Source organism: Raphanus sativus, chromosome 5, assembly GCF_000801105.2.
Source record: "Raphanus sativus cultivar WK10039 chromosome 5, ASM80110v3, whole genome shotgun sequence".
NCBI lineage: Eukaryota > Viridiplantae > Streptophyta > Magnoliopsida > Brassicales > Brassicaceae > Raphanus > Raphanus sativus.
Window position 1 is genome coordinate 25,223,057 of NC_079515.1, and position 13,890 is coordinate 25,236,946.

The 13,890-nt window shown below is 35.6% G+C and overlaps 3 protein-coding genes and 1 long non-coding RNA gene across 14 annotated transcripts; 3 read left to right on the forward strand and 1 right to left on the reverse strand.

The window, feature by feature from the left end:
- Positions 1 to 1,121: 1,121 nt before the first annotated feature.
- LOC108860658 (uncharacterized) lies at positions 1,122 to 4,122 on the reverse strand. Of its 5 annotated transcripts, none has more exons than XR_008946475.1 (4): positions 3,111 to 3,892; positions 2,861 to 3,029; positions 2,275 to 2,539; positions 1,122 to 1,296 (listed from the first exon to the last, which is right to left on the reverse strand). It is a non-coding gene; the product is annotated as an uncharacterized LOC108860658 (long non-coding RNA). The 5 variants fall into 5 exon arrangements; XR_001950726.2 differs by lacking the exon at positions 1,122 to 1,296 and adding an exon at positions 1,418 to 2,209; XR_008946476.1 differs by lacking the exons at positions 1,122 to 1,296; positions 2,275 to 2,539 and adding an exon at positions 3,902 to 4,122 and having other exon boundaries at positions 2,761 to 3,029; positions 3,111 to 3,561.
- Positions 4,123 to 5,802: 1,680 nt separating this feature from the next.
- On the forward strand, positions 5,803 to 7,892 carry LOC108862617 (eukaryotic translation initiation factor 6-2). The gene is made up of 8 exons (XM_018636807.2): positions 5,803 to 5,910; positions 6,117 to 6,163; positions 6,245 to 6,341; positions 6,434 to 6,519; positions 6,603 to 6,647; positions 6,999 to 7,129; positions 7,275 to 7,385; positions 7,479 to 7,892. Exons 2-8 carry the CDS (start codon positions 6,154 to 6,156, stop codon positions 7,734 to 7,736), a joined length of 738 nt encoding a protein of 245 aa, XP_018492309.1. The 5' UTR covers positions 5,803 to 5,910; positions 6,117 to 6,153; the 3' UTR covers positions 7,737 to 7,892.
- A 40-nt stretch (positions 7,893 to 7,932) lies between these two features.
- Positions 7,933 to 10,832, forward strand: LOC108862615 (folylpolyglutamate synthase). Of its 7 annotated transcripts, none has more exons than XM_018636801.2 (15): positions 7,933 to 8,087; positions 8,156 to 8,292; positions 8,364 to 8,429; positions 8,504 to 8,613; positions 8,701 to 8,761; positions 8,852 to 8,935; positions 9,018 to 9,074; positions 9,152 to 9,212; positions 9,291 to 9,337; positions 9,416 to 9,493; positions 9,567 to 9,713; positions 9,795 to 9,995; positions 10,081 to 10,159; positions 10,242 to 10,519; positions 10,641 to 10,832. In XM_018636801.2, the coding sequence occupies exons 1-15, from the start codon at positions 8,078 to 8,080 to the stop codon at positions 10,707 to 10,709; spliced, it is 1,485 nt and encodes a 494-aa protein (XP_018492303.2). In that variant the 5' UTR covers positions 7,933 to 8,077; the 3' UTR covers positions 10,710 to 10,832. The 7 variants fall into 7 exon arrangements, with proteins under 7 accessions (XP_018492303.2, XP_018492304.2, XP_056867141.1 ...); XM_018636802.2 differs by having other exon boundaries at positions 8,159 to 8,292; XM_057011161.1 differs by having other exon boundaries at positions 8,162 to 8,292.
- A 332-nt stretch (positions 10,833 to 11,164) lies between these two features.
- LOC108862616 (uncharacterized) lies at positions 11,165 to 13,581 on the forward strand. The gene is made up of 7 exons (XM_018636806.2): positions 11,165 to 11,608; positions 11,733 to 11,909; positions 12,008 to 12,160; positions 12,245 to 12,346; positions 12,432 to 12,502; positions 12,583 to 12,650; positions 13,075 to 13,581. The coding sequence occupies exons 1-7, from the start codon at positions 11,402 to 11,404 to the stop codon at positions 13,314 to 13,316; spliced, it is 1,020 nt and encodes a 339-aa protein (XP_018492308.2). The 5' UTR covers positions 11,165 to 11,401; the 3' UTR covers positions 13,317 to 13,581.
- Positions 13,582 to 13,890: the final 309 nt, after the last annotated feature.

Genomic DNA, 13,890 nt, shown 5'->3' on the forward strand with positions numbered 1-13,890 from the left:
AAAAATATATGTCATATTGTAAACTTATAATAGTTTAATATCTATTTTGTCTTTTTTTCCTGAAATTGCGGTTTCTGAAATTTTTTTTTACATAAAACGTTGGTCTCTGCAACCATCACTCATGTTTTGTTTAGCTAAATTCCCAACCACATGGCGCCACGTGATGAGTAAGAGCTTCAGAGGGTTCCCACATCCAGATCCTGATTGATGACGTGGTGGTCGTGCAGGGTGGATGAGATGGGATGTGGCGCAGTGGATCAGCTCTCGTGTGGTGGGGGTATTATAGGTAATATAAAATCTGGCGGCTGAGAGAGCACCGTGAACGTGAACAACACAAAGAGAGGACAGCAAAGCAGCTTTACTTGGCAATATCTCATAAAACAATTTCTTAATCCAATCCATACGCGGCGCCACAACGTTTCTTTATCATAATTCTATGATTTTGTTATCGTTCAGGTCCAAAACTCAAGTGATCTTGACATGGTATCGAATGTGACACTTTAGATCATTCTTCACGGGAAATAAAAGTTATAATAAATCATAACAATCATTCGTTTCGATAATTTAGAAAAACTGTAACAGTCTTAATCAAGTGGTAGTGAGATGAATAGTTAAGTTAAACAGTTGGGGACATGGGGTTTAACTCAAGGGATCAAGTGTCCGGAGTCCCTCACGCATGCAGTTTTGCACACTTGGAATAGAACCCGGAACTATTACAGATTACGTCTTTAGTCCTAAATCCATCACTGTTGTGAATTTGTGACACCACATGCACACGGTGGAGACATATATGTATACTTAACATTTGCTTAATATAGTAAAATGTCTTAGTAACTTCGTGAGTTCATACGAACTGACCATCTCCAGCTAGTATATCAGTGACGGTAGTAATGATTTTACGTGTAGTAGTGTACCAGTACACATTTTTATGTTATTTTAGACATGTGTATTTGAAGAGATATGTTATAGACACATGCGAAAATATATGCAACACATGTCCTTCCTCTATGATGATTGTTGTAGCTCAAATGATCTCGCATGGAAAACTAAGATCACCCACAAGGATTTTGCTAGTATACTAGGAATAAAAATAACATAAAAAGAAGACATCAAATATATGGTTTGTATAACAATTGTTTCTGTGAAGCCCTTTCTCAAAAAAAAAAAAAACAATTGTCATGTAGTCAATTATCAAAACGTACGTTTTTCCAAGCTTCAATTTCTCTCCACAATGACTCCAACCTCTTATCACCTCTACCACAACGTAGTGATCACTGTAATTGGTGATCTCCAAATCTGCTACGATTTTTTTTTGTTAGCTAGCAACCAAACTAATAACAAGAATATGCTGTTTCAGAAGAAAAGAAACAAGAATATGCACTGAACGAAATCGATAAAGGCATTTCTGTGGTGACCCGCGACCCCTATAATGTTTCAAACGGTTTAGATAGAAAAACAGTATAAACGAAAACAACAATTATGTCGTACTATTTCTAAAAAAACAATTATGTCGTACTTAAGCAGAAAAAATATGCCCCTTATATTATATGTGGGAGTTGTTGTTAAATAGTACCCCCTCTAATTTCCTTGTAATTTTACAACGAAGTTAAATTCCTCTAAAAGTCATTGTAAGTTTTTTTTTGTTTGAAAAAGGGCTTAAAAGTCATTGTAAGTTACGCATAGATTTATGAGGAGAATATTTTTGTAACTTTTCGTTGTTATAAACATGTTTTTTTTGTAGTGAAATAATATGCATATTTTTTTCTATTTCTAACATTTTATAATTATCTATGCAAAATTAAATTTATATAATTAGAGGTCGGAGAGGGGTAACCACGGAGTAGTGGACTAGTGGTCTTAAGGCAGTTCCAACGCCGATAAAAATTGGGGTTCGAATATCTTATATGGTCACGGAATGTTTTATACCCTCTCCAAGTTTAAATTTAAGCACGGTGTTGGTGTTGAGCCCTTGAGTAATGGGTATTATTGATGGCTGGTCCGGACAAGGGGTAATTATGGACCTAAGAATTACGGAAAGCTACGGAAGTGACTACGGGTCTATGAGTTGCGGAAAGCTACGGAAGTGTCTACGTATCTACAGGTGCGGAACATCTCTGTTAAAAAAAAAAAAAAAGGTCGGAGAGGGGTAGTGTCGTAGTCCAGCACGTATGTTCTTCTTTGGATCATGCAACATAATTCAGCCGACGCGCTAAAGAAAAGAAAACGAACGATTATTTATGTACTAGCATTTGCGAAACTTAACATTGTCATTACCTTAATGTTCATTCGTGGGGTCAATTCGTGTCGCGTTCCATCAACACTACACTTTAGTTTTTGATATATATGAATTCAGCAGACTGGCCGACATCATCGTCTTGTATGTAGTCTGACAACATCTTATTAGGGTTCCTTCACTTGCGAATGATTTTCCGCATACGACAATATTAATTGGAAAGACTATGATTCACAAAAAGTTTATGTTATCGTAAGAAAGCTTCGAAGAGGAAAAAGGGTTAGAGAATCACTCTCCCTTCTCTCTCTGCAAAAAAAGAAAGGTTAGTCCTATTAGAGCAATCTCATCAGTGGGACAAAAATTAAGTTCTTAGGATATTTTATTAGTTTTTTTAAGATAAGGATAAAGTTTAAGGATTTTTTAATTTTTTCAGATTATTGGTAAGACTTGTTATGTATCTTAGTAAATTAAATATTTATTTAAATGTGTAATGAGATATAAATGAAAACTTGTAAATAAAATATATAAAATAGAAGTTTAACATTAATATTGAAAACATAAATAAGAGTAAATTACAAAGTAAAAAAAAATTACAAATTAAAAAAAAAAAGGAAACAAAGCCATTACCTCCCCTTAGCCTCAGAACAAGATGCAGAGTCGAGATTGATTATCCAAGATGTAGAGTCAAGCCCTCTTATGGATAAGCATCTCAGGACGAAGCAAACCAAGACCAACCCTTGAAGTAGTTATTGTCAACTTCTGCAAGTAAGTTCCTCTCTGATCTCACATGCTCAACCTTGAACAAGAAATGAGGTCACATAAAAATGGAGCTCACACACATAAAGTTAGCAGTATTAGGTAGGGAAGTCACAATCACCTGGCCTCTGCGAAGCATCTCAGCCTTCTTGAGCTTTTTCATTGCATAAACTTGACCTGTAGTCTTTTCTCTACAAACTCTAACAAACAAACATAATGCACGTTTCCAAGAAGGCGGAAGGGAGTGAAGAAAATATAGATGCATTTACAATTACCTCCCCAAAAGCACCTTTACCAATCATGGTAAGCAAATCGAAATCAGCAACGCCTAGCTTATGGCGTTGAAGGCGTATGTACACTATCTCCTTCTTCTCCAGAAACTTGAGAAGATTGTTTTGATCTTCTTCAGAAACATCAGCATCTGCCAGCTTCTGCTCTAGCAAGCTTTGCCTGTTTAAATATCAAAGAGCCATTACTACCACCACAACCACCTGAGCCACCGTTATATTTGGATCCTCCACGCATCTGACGCTTCTGAAACCAACTCTTTGTAGAATCCATATCTTAATACTCTTTTTACCACAAAAATTATACAATCATTCAACGGGTAATTATCATCATCAACATCATCATGGGATTGAAAAATAACGTTTCAACTAATCCTTGTGCATAAACCAATGATTTTGGAAATCAACAAAAACATCACCTAAAGAAACTAAAAACGGGAGGAGATTTCGATAACATCAACATCGATTGTCATATTTTAAAAACCCACAAGAAATTAAACAAAAAAAACAAAACAGAATCAATTGACAGATAAGTGATTGCTTTGATCAATTGACAGAAATTGCTTTGATCAATTGACAGAATTAATTGACAGATTCAGATATAATCAGAGGAAGAGAAGCTTACGTTCTGAGAAGACGCCATAGGAGGACTGGGGAAGCTAGATGATGGGTCGAAGAAGAGAGTGGAAGAAGCAAGCTTTGGAGGAATTCATGGAGAGGATGAGCAGAGCCAAGGAGAGATCGTCGAGGAGAGAGGCAGAGTTGATTTCTGGAGAGAGAGAAAGAGACGTGAATGGGCAACACGTGTCCTTAAGGACGTCTAAGAAAACTTCTAAGAGCATATGCATCGGTTCGTCCTACACTCCGTCCTTATGTCATTCGGGCGTGGGTCCCATGTTAAAAGTTCTACACTTTTTTCATTTGTCCTGGAATAAGAAACGTCCTATATTTTCTCTCTCTCTCCCTCTCTCTTTCTCTCTCTCTCGCTTGACAGAAAAAAAAAAAAAGAAAAAAAATAAATTTAAGGACTTTTAAAAGTCCTGTCGATGCAGATGCCCTTAGCTAAGGACGTCCTTCAGCTAATTACACATTTTGATTTATTCTTGGTCCTATTATTACTAAGAACTTTGTTAAGAAGTCCCGATAATGATGGTCTTAGTTATAGTAATTTGATGGTTACATGGTTTACGATTAAATATGATACAAAAATTATATGTAATATTGATTTACCTTTTCGTAATTTTTTGTAGAATAAGACAATGATTTATACATTATCATTAAAATAAACTTATTCAAATATGACATTAAATAATATAATAATAAAAATTTAAAAATATTTTACAAATTTTGAAATATTATTTATTTATGTCTTTGTAGTTGTACAATTTTTATTACTAGTAAATATTTTCAATATTTTCTACAATTTTATAAAAATATAAATTTAAAATCGTAATATCATTATTTCCTTTATATATCTATAAATTTAAAAAATACTATTTAGTTTTACTTTTTGATGATTGTACAGTTCTATATCAATTTTTTATACAAGTTGACTTAATATAATTTAACCAAAAATAAATATAAAAATCTATCTTATATATAATTTTTAATATATACATATTTATTCTTAAATATAATTTAAAACGGCTAAATTTCTTAATATACCTTAAGTCGACTACCGTTTTTCAAAAACTTACCCAATTAAAAATATCATAACATTTGAATTCAGTGTTTAGTCATTATTGTAAAGGATTAGTATTTAGGGTATACGTTTAGATTAATAAACTTCTATCAATAATTTATGAGTTTTTTCTTTGAAAAATGATATTTGAGAGTCCGTTTAATTTTATATCACCAAATTTTAAGTAGTTATGAAAATTATTATATTTTAAAAATAAATTTAAAAATTGCCACAAAATTCATAGTAAAATTGAAATTTCCTTTATTAAATAAATAAAATTTATTTTATCTTAATTTTATTTTTAATTAAATCAGATTTATTAATATTGAAATAGTTGTAAGAAAATTTAAAAACTAAAATATTAACAAAATTTCATTTTTAATGTAATCTAAATTTTGAAAATTTGTATTGTTGCACAATTACAAATAGATATGGGCTTTTAGCTTTTTTCTTTCCTCAGTAGCAATGGCTTAAACCTTATTTTTGTCAATGGGCTTTAACACTTCAAAATCTTCAATAAATATCAAATATTTTGGCCCAAGAGTCGAGACCTCAAGTAATAGCAAAACCCAAAAATATAATGATGGTTTGGCAAAATGGCCCGAACAAGTGAAATTATAAAAACTGAAGTTTTTATTACACTCATATTCTCATTACCATATACATCCTTTAGTTACCTCTGTCATTTATTACACTAGTAATAGTAATTCTATTCATCCAAATCAAATTTTAACCAAAAACTGACTTCACTACTAAAGTTTCAAAATGTATTATTTTTTGTAAGTCAAAAGTTAATTTGTTCAAATTAGTGGTCAGATTTTACTTCGGAAAAAAAATGATTTTAATATAATTTTCTTGATTAATAATTGAAGCGCTCCCTTTAAATTAGGACACAACCTCCTCCTCCTTCCTTCGCCGCTTTGTGTCTCTGTCTCCTCCTCGATTCATTTCTCGTAAGTTTCTTCGGATTTGTAAAACCTAATTTTGTAAGCAGATTGCAAAATCGCCGTATTTAGTTAGGATCTTGGAAACCCTAATAAGTTATAGAATCGTTTGCGTTAAGTTGATTCTCTGTGACGCAGAAACCCTAATTTCGTCGCTGCAACATTCCCGTTTCGTTTTCTTAAAGATTTTCACCTTTACTTTTGTTTATACACAGGTGTAAGTTAGCAAAGTTCGTAGCTTTCTCTTCCTCAATGGCCACTCGTAAGTTTTGCTACAAAGTCCTGCTTCTACTAATTGTGTGTGTTTTACTGGCTTTAATTGGGGGTAGTAAAATATTGGCAGGTCTTCAGTTTGAGAACAACTGTGAAGTTGGTGTCTTTTCAAAACTCACCAACGCCTATTGCTTAGTCGCTATTGGAGGCTCTGAGAACTTCTACAGGTATCTCTTCCTTCCTTTACTTCCACACCTACCTCTTCTTCTGTAGCTCTCTACATGCCAGTTTTTTAAAAATTATTTTATGTTTGAAACAGTGCTTTTGAGTCGGAGTTAGCTGATGTTATCCCTATCGTTAAGACCTCTATTGGTGGAACACGAATCATTGGTCGTCTCTGTGCTGGTTAGCTTCCTCTCTTCACCTTTACTTTTTTCTAATCTTCTTGATGTTTTTTTTTTTCCTCTTACTTGGGTGTATGTATATAGGAAACAAGAATGGCCTTCTTGTGCCTCATACAACTACTGACCAAGGTATATCTCGTTGACACCACTCCCTTTCTTAGCACAATTTAGAACTGCCCTTTATATTCCTGATAAAACAATGACCATGTTAACATATATTGAGAGATTTTTTTCTGAATTGTCTTTTATGCAACTTGGCTGAAACATTTGCTTTCTCTTCCCTGTTTAAGTTGATGAGTTGCTTGTTATGTCTAAAATTTTCTTTTGGTGAAGAGTTTATTGTCTTAGGAATCTGGAACGTTGTATTATATGCAAGTCTTTTGTTCTGTTGAGAAATGTTATATTGGTTTCAGCAGTCTTGTTAGTATGGTTGCATCGACTGAATTTTTACTTATGTTTATTTTTTCTCCCTTCTGACAGAGCTTCAGCACTTGAGGAACAGTCTACCTGATTCAGTTGTTGTCCAGAGAATCGAGGAACGTCTGTCTGCTCTTGGAAACTGCATTGCCTGCAATGACCATGTTGCTCTTGCTCACACCGATCTTGACAAGGTAAGAGATTTATGTCCTAGCTGAACTGAATTACTCTTGTGAATCTGCTTGGCAATACATATCTGCTGTATGGCATATCAATGGAGTTGTTGTAGTACTTATGCCAGTTAGTTTTGAGACCTGGTTCTTGTGTTGGTTTTGACAGGAAACTGAGGAGATAATAGCAGATGTTCTCGGTGTTGAAGTTTTCCGTCAGACAATTGCAGGCAACATTCTTGTGGGCAGTTACTGTGCCTTGTCCAACAGAGGTGGAATTGTAAGAGAACATCCCTTTTGAACACCAATGGACTGGTTTAGCATTCGTAACTCAACTCTGTATTTGACAAATTGCTTGTCTTTTTTAAAATAGGTCCATCCTCACACCTCAGTGGAAGACTTGGACGAACTATCAACACTTCTTCAAGTCCCTCTAGTTGCAGGAACCGTGAACCGTGGTAGTGAAGTCATAGGCGCTGGTATGACGGTTAATGACTGGACTGCTTTCTGCGGGTCAGACACAACCGCAACAGAGCTCTCTGTTATTGACAGCATCTTCAAGCTAAGGGAAGCCCAGCCCAGCTCCATTGTCGACGAGATGAGGAAGTCTCTGATCGATACCTACGTTTAAATTTTGCTTTGTTTGGATGACATTACACAAGAACATCATCCAACGAATGTCGCAATGCCATAAAATTTTCATCTTTTTGTGGTCTCCTGAATGAAACATCTCTTTATGTTTTGTTGAATCTTATCCATGAAAAAGAAAAATCAAACAATCTTTTAATTTGGGGGTCCACATTTGGTTCATATTTTTAGTGGAGATGAAATCATTGAGTAATGGATAACGGTTTTGTTCGGTATATATATAAAAAAAGCTAACAACTTTATCGCTCAAGATTGAATTGAAAGTTAGAGACCTTTCATTACCAATCTCAATAAGATCCCAATTCTCTTTCTGGATTCGTTCCAATGGCAAGTGGTAAGTTTCTGTAATAAGATTTTGGTTTCCTTATGTTACATGTTCATCTGTGTTCTGTTTTGCTGAAGAAGAAGAAGCTGAAGGTGAATTGTCAGCTCGTTACCAGAAGGCATTAGATGCATTGTCGTCTCTAATCACAAAACGTAGCCTCTTTGTTAATAACAACCAGTCTCACCGGTTTCACCTCCTCTTCCATTATCTCAAGGTTTCCTAAAAAATCACTTCACTTTCAATGTGCTTATGAACTTCTTTTCAACGGTGTGATGATTCTCTTAGGTTCTTGAGCTTGAAGAAGTAGTCTCGGAGTTAAAAATCATTCATGTGGCTGGAACTAAAGGAAAGGTAAAAAGACTCATCAGTTCCTTGAGATTATATAATACAATAAAGGTTTTTAACTGTTGTGTATTTGTTTGAAGGGATCAACATGCACGTTTTCAGAATCTATTCTTCGTGGCTACGGCCTTAGAACTGGTCTATTCACATCTCCTCACTTGATCGATGTCCGAGAGAGGTTCCGTCTGAACGGGTGAGTTTCTGAAAACATGCATACATACACATCATCATGCTAAGTGAAAAAATGTTCAAAACACACACAATATGCTTTGCCATTCAGCATTGAGATAAGCCAGGAGAAGTTTGTGGACTACTTCTGGTGTTGTTTCCACAAACTCAAGGTGGTGCTTTTTAGAACACACAACATTTCATATATATATATATAGAGAGAGAGAGGCTTTTAATATGTGTGTTTCTCTCTAAAAGCGCAGGAGAAAACCAGCAATGAGATTCCAATGCCTACTTACTTCTGCTTCCTTGCGTTGTTAGCTTTCAAGATTTTTGCAACAGAACAGGTTCTCTTCTGACAAAATCTCTCTTTTCTAACACATGTAGTTTAGTCGTATAATTTTTTTATTTGATGTTACACGCATGCAGGTGGATGTTGTGATACTAGAGGTTGGTTTAGGTGGGAGATACGATGCGACTAATGTGGTAGGAGACAAAGCATATTAAGATTCTATTCGATTATGTTTTTTCATCTCTAACAAAGCATATGTTAATGTATATAGATTCAGAAGCCTGTTGTTTGTGGTGTTACTTCTCTTGGTTATGATCATATGGAGATTCTTGGTTAGTCTCTTTTTTCACGCCATTGCTCTGGATCCAATGCGTTTATTTTTTTCTTTCTAATCACTCGGATTTATTTAGGACACACGCTTGCTGAAATCGCTGCAGAGAAAGCTGGTATCTTCAAGGTAATAAAATAACAAGGAAGCTTCTGCGTTAGTTTCAGTTTCATTCTTTAATGATCTTTTTTTTTGTTTGTGTTGCAGAGTGGAGTTCCTGCTTTTACAGTGCCGCAACCTGATGAAGCAATGCGTATACTTGATGAGAAGGCTTCAAAACTAGATGTAATGGGCTGGTTATATACAAAAACAATAGATGATATATAGATAAGGTTAATAATTTTAGTACTTGTTTCAGGTGAAACTTCAAGTGGTGGAACCACTGGACTCTAGTCAAAGACTAGGGCTACAAGGAGAACACCAATATCTAAACGCTAGTCTCGCGGTTGCGTTGTGCTCTACATTTCTTCAGAAGATTGGTATTATTGAGGACAAGAATGATACAGTAAGTTATGAAACAATGAATTAAATAAACATTTCTCTGTTGATTCTTTTTTATCAGTAGTATTACTTGGTTGAAATACAGAATGATGGTTTACCTGAAAGAGTCATCTCTGGATTATCAAATGCTTATTTGATGGGACGAGCTATGATCGTGCCCGACTCAGAACTACCTGAAGAGATTGTGTTTTACCTTGATGGAGCTCACAGTCCTGAAAGCATGGAAGCTTGCGCTACTTGGTTTTCACAACAGGTCAAAGAAAGAAACCAGAAAATATCAGAGCAGGTATAAAGTTTTGTCTTAAATCTCAAAAAAAAAAAAAAACTTGTGAAAGTTTTATCTAATAATGTTGGTGTTACAATATATGCAGATACTCTTGTTCAATTGTATGACTGTTCGTGATCCGAGTTTGCTTCTTCCGAGATTAAGGACTAAATGCATTGATCAAGGTTTGTTTTATGTTATGAGATTAGGCTATCACAAGAAACCCTCTCTAATAAGATGTTTGTTTTATTCAAATGATCTTTGTAGGTGTTGAATTCAAGAATGCAGTTTTTGTGCCAAACATGTCTGTATACAACCAAGTGGGGGGATCTTGGTCAAAGTTTGAGCAACGTGTTGATGATTCAACGACGTGGCAGTTGGGTCTGAAGAGTATTTGGGACAATATAGCACGCGGTGAAGCAAAAACTAAGTCAAGGAGTGACTCCAAAGAAGAAGAGAAAAGTTTGGTGTTTTCTTCACTTCCTTTGGCCGTTGACTGGCTGAGGGACAGTGCTCGCCGGAAAAGTAAACAAGTTCGTTTTCAGGTACACAAAAATAAATGTAGTTTTTTTTCAAGGTAAACATGTTACTTATGATGCATTTTTTTTTCTTCTTGGTCTAATTTGGGTTTTTTTTTTCTCGTGTATTTTTGGGTGTGTGGCTTAGGTGTTGGTGACTGGTTCATTACATTTGGTGGGTGATCTCTTGAGATTAGTTAAGAAACGAAATGTGTAAACCTTTTTTTTCTTTCTAATTTGATGATTTGTACCCTGAAGAAGACCATAGATTCTATGTTTAGAGGGAAAACTCATAAATACACATTGAGCAAAATCAAAAAGAAAAAAAACACACAAAGCATGTCTCTGTTTGTTAGAAGAAAGATATCTGGACATGTTTTCTATAAACAAAAAATAAACACGTGGTAGACTAGTAGTAGGAGGTCACAGACACAACAAATATCTTCTTACAAATGACCACGTTTTCAAATTCGTACCACCGACCGGCCAACCTGTCAAAGAGAGTTGATGTAATAACAACTGTAAATCATTGCAAATTCCGACAAAAGGAGGAGAAGGTAAAAAAGTAAAAAAAAAACATTCCCATTAAAGAAAGAGGTTAACGATCACGTGGCGGCAAACCGCTCGTTGAAACGAAAACGCTGTCGTTTAAAAGCGTTGCCGTGTAGGGAGGGTGTGTGGCGTTGAAAACAAGCGTACAAGCTGGGTAAAGGAACCGAATTATAAGAAAAGAGGCACACATAAAGAAGTGATTACAGACACCAAACTTGCAAGCAAACACACCATTTCAAGCATCTTTCGGACAGATTCTTCTTCTTCATCATCAAAGTTTGAATCTTTCTGCGTCTGTCGAAGTTGGGTACCCTCCGGGCGGCGAGATTGAGAAATTTCGATCGGCGAAAAAGAAAGATGGTGATGCGGACGGAAGCTAGGGTTAGTGTAGCAAGCTCAGGTCAAAGCGTCGTCGGTAACAAAGCAGCCTCCACCTCTCATCGTCTAACTCAGGATCAGAGATCTCATATCGAATCTGCTTCTCAGCTCTTAGCCGGAGGTATCGCCGGAGCTTTTAGCAAAACCTGCACCGCCCCTCTCTCTCGCCTCACCATCCTCTTCCAGGTTTCCTTTTTTTTTTTCTCATAAAAATGGAGTCTTTTTTTGGTTTAGGACAGCTTCTTGAGTTAAGAGTTAAAGACACTGTGTTGTTGTTGTTGTTGTTGTGTGTTTTTTTTTTTTTTAATAGGTGCAAGGAATGCACACAAATGCAGCAGCGTTAAAAAAACCGAGCATATTACACGAGGCTTCACGGATATTGAATGAAGAAGGTCTCAAGGCTTTCTGGAAAGGGAACCTTGTCACCATCGCTCACCGCCTTCCTTATTCTTCTGTCAATTTCTACACTTATGAACACTACAAGAAGGTTCTGTTGAATACACAAGTTTCTGATTCATTCTTGTTTTTTTATTTTATTTTTACTTATGTATAGTTTCTTTGTATTGTTTTTTTTTTAAAATCCAGTTCTTGTATATGGTAACTGGGATGGAAAATCGACACAGGGAGAGTATAAGCTCAAACGTTTTTGTGCATTTTGTAGCCGGTGGTTTGGCTGGTATCACTGCTGCTTCTGCTACTTACCCACTTGACCTTGTTAGGACTCGTCTTGCTGCTCAGGTTTGAGTTTTTTTTTTTCATCACTGAAGAAGCATTGTTTGCATTATTAGCTGTGGGTATTGATTATTTGAGTGGTTATTGCAGACAAATGTAATATACTACACGGGTATCTGGCATACTCTTCGCACTATCAGCACCGATGAAGGTATCTTAGGACTCTACAAGGGACTTGGAACAACGCTTGTGGTATTTTTCACACACAAAAAAAAAGATTATATCCTTACTTTGTTCATATTTTTCTTGACTAAGGTCTCATTTTGTTTTGATGCAGGGTGTTGGGCCTAGTATTGCTATTAGCTTTTCTGCGTATGAATCTTTGAGATCTTATTGGATGTCAAGCAGGTAACAAGTTCTTCTGGAAGCTTCAGTTTTGTGTTTTTAACTATAATGTCTCCTAATATATTTTTATTCTTTTTTCAAAGGCCTCATGATTCTCCTGTTGTGGTCAGTCTAGCTTGTGGAAGTCTTTCAGGCATAGCATCTTCAACTGGTGAGATTATTTCTGCTATTCTTGGATATCTTTTTTGTTCTTTCTTGTTCGCCATGGGACTTACTGCTTGGTTGTAATTTGTCTATCTATGGCTCTATGCATCTGTGAAAACTGGCTAAGGTGATTTTAGCTTCCACCATAACCTTCTGTAGAAATCAAGAATTGTAGTTATTTGCATGCGAGGAGTTTATTTCTTTGGGCACGCTTCTTGTTTAGTCTCACAGTTACTTGATTAAACACAGCTAACCTCACCTCTGTTCTGTTCAGTTCACTAGAGTTTTTGTGTGTCTTTATCGTAAAGAAACTCTTGTCTCATGTTGCATTCATAAGCAAGTTGAACCTTCATAGAATTTGATGCATATGTGATGATTATATAGCGCGTTGTGTTTCATCTACTGATGTGTAAAAAAAAACGAAACCACAGCTACGTTTCCATTGGATCTGGTGAGAAGAAGGAAGCAGCTAGAAGGAATTGGTGGGCGAGCGGTTGTGTACAAGACGGGTTTGTTAGGGACATTGAAGCGTATTGTTAAGACGGAAGGAGTGAGAGGTTTGTACAGAGGGATTCTTCCCGAGTACTACAAAGTGGTTCCTGGTGTTGGGATTTGCTTCATGACCTACGAGACACTCAAGCTTTACTTCATGGATCTTTCCTCAAAGCTATAGACTCTGTTTTTATGTTGTAGAATTCTTAGGTTATTTTTGGTGAAAAGACAAAACTGTAAAAGCAGAGGGTGGAGGATAATATAAGAAACTACAGTAGAAATTTATATGTATTTTGGATTATATCCAGTGAGATTAGATGATACTGACTTAATTTTTGCAAAGAATATGATGTTTCTTTTATTAGAAGAGACAGTATATGGTAGGAGTTGTTTGGTCTTCTTGTTTAATTTCTCAGTGGAATTTGATTTATTGTTTTTTGATGAAATGAGTTTATGATGCAAATGTTTCAAAGCTGATAAACATGAAATTTGTCTTTCTGCTCAGAGGCTACGTTTTGTATTCTTGCTAGTTAGATTACAATTTCAAGTGCTTAATCAACAAGACAACCATGGAATAATAATCAACAACCTCTTTCTTTTGATATTTTAGTGGGCTTTTATTTGTTGCGAGGCCCAATGGTCTGATATTTTAGTGGGCTTTTATTTGTTACGAGGCCCAATGGTCTGGACCTAATAAGAGTATAGAACTAAATTGATAACCATTTTGACAATAATAGAACACAACAATGTTTTCG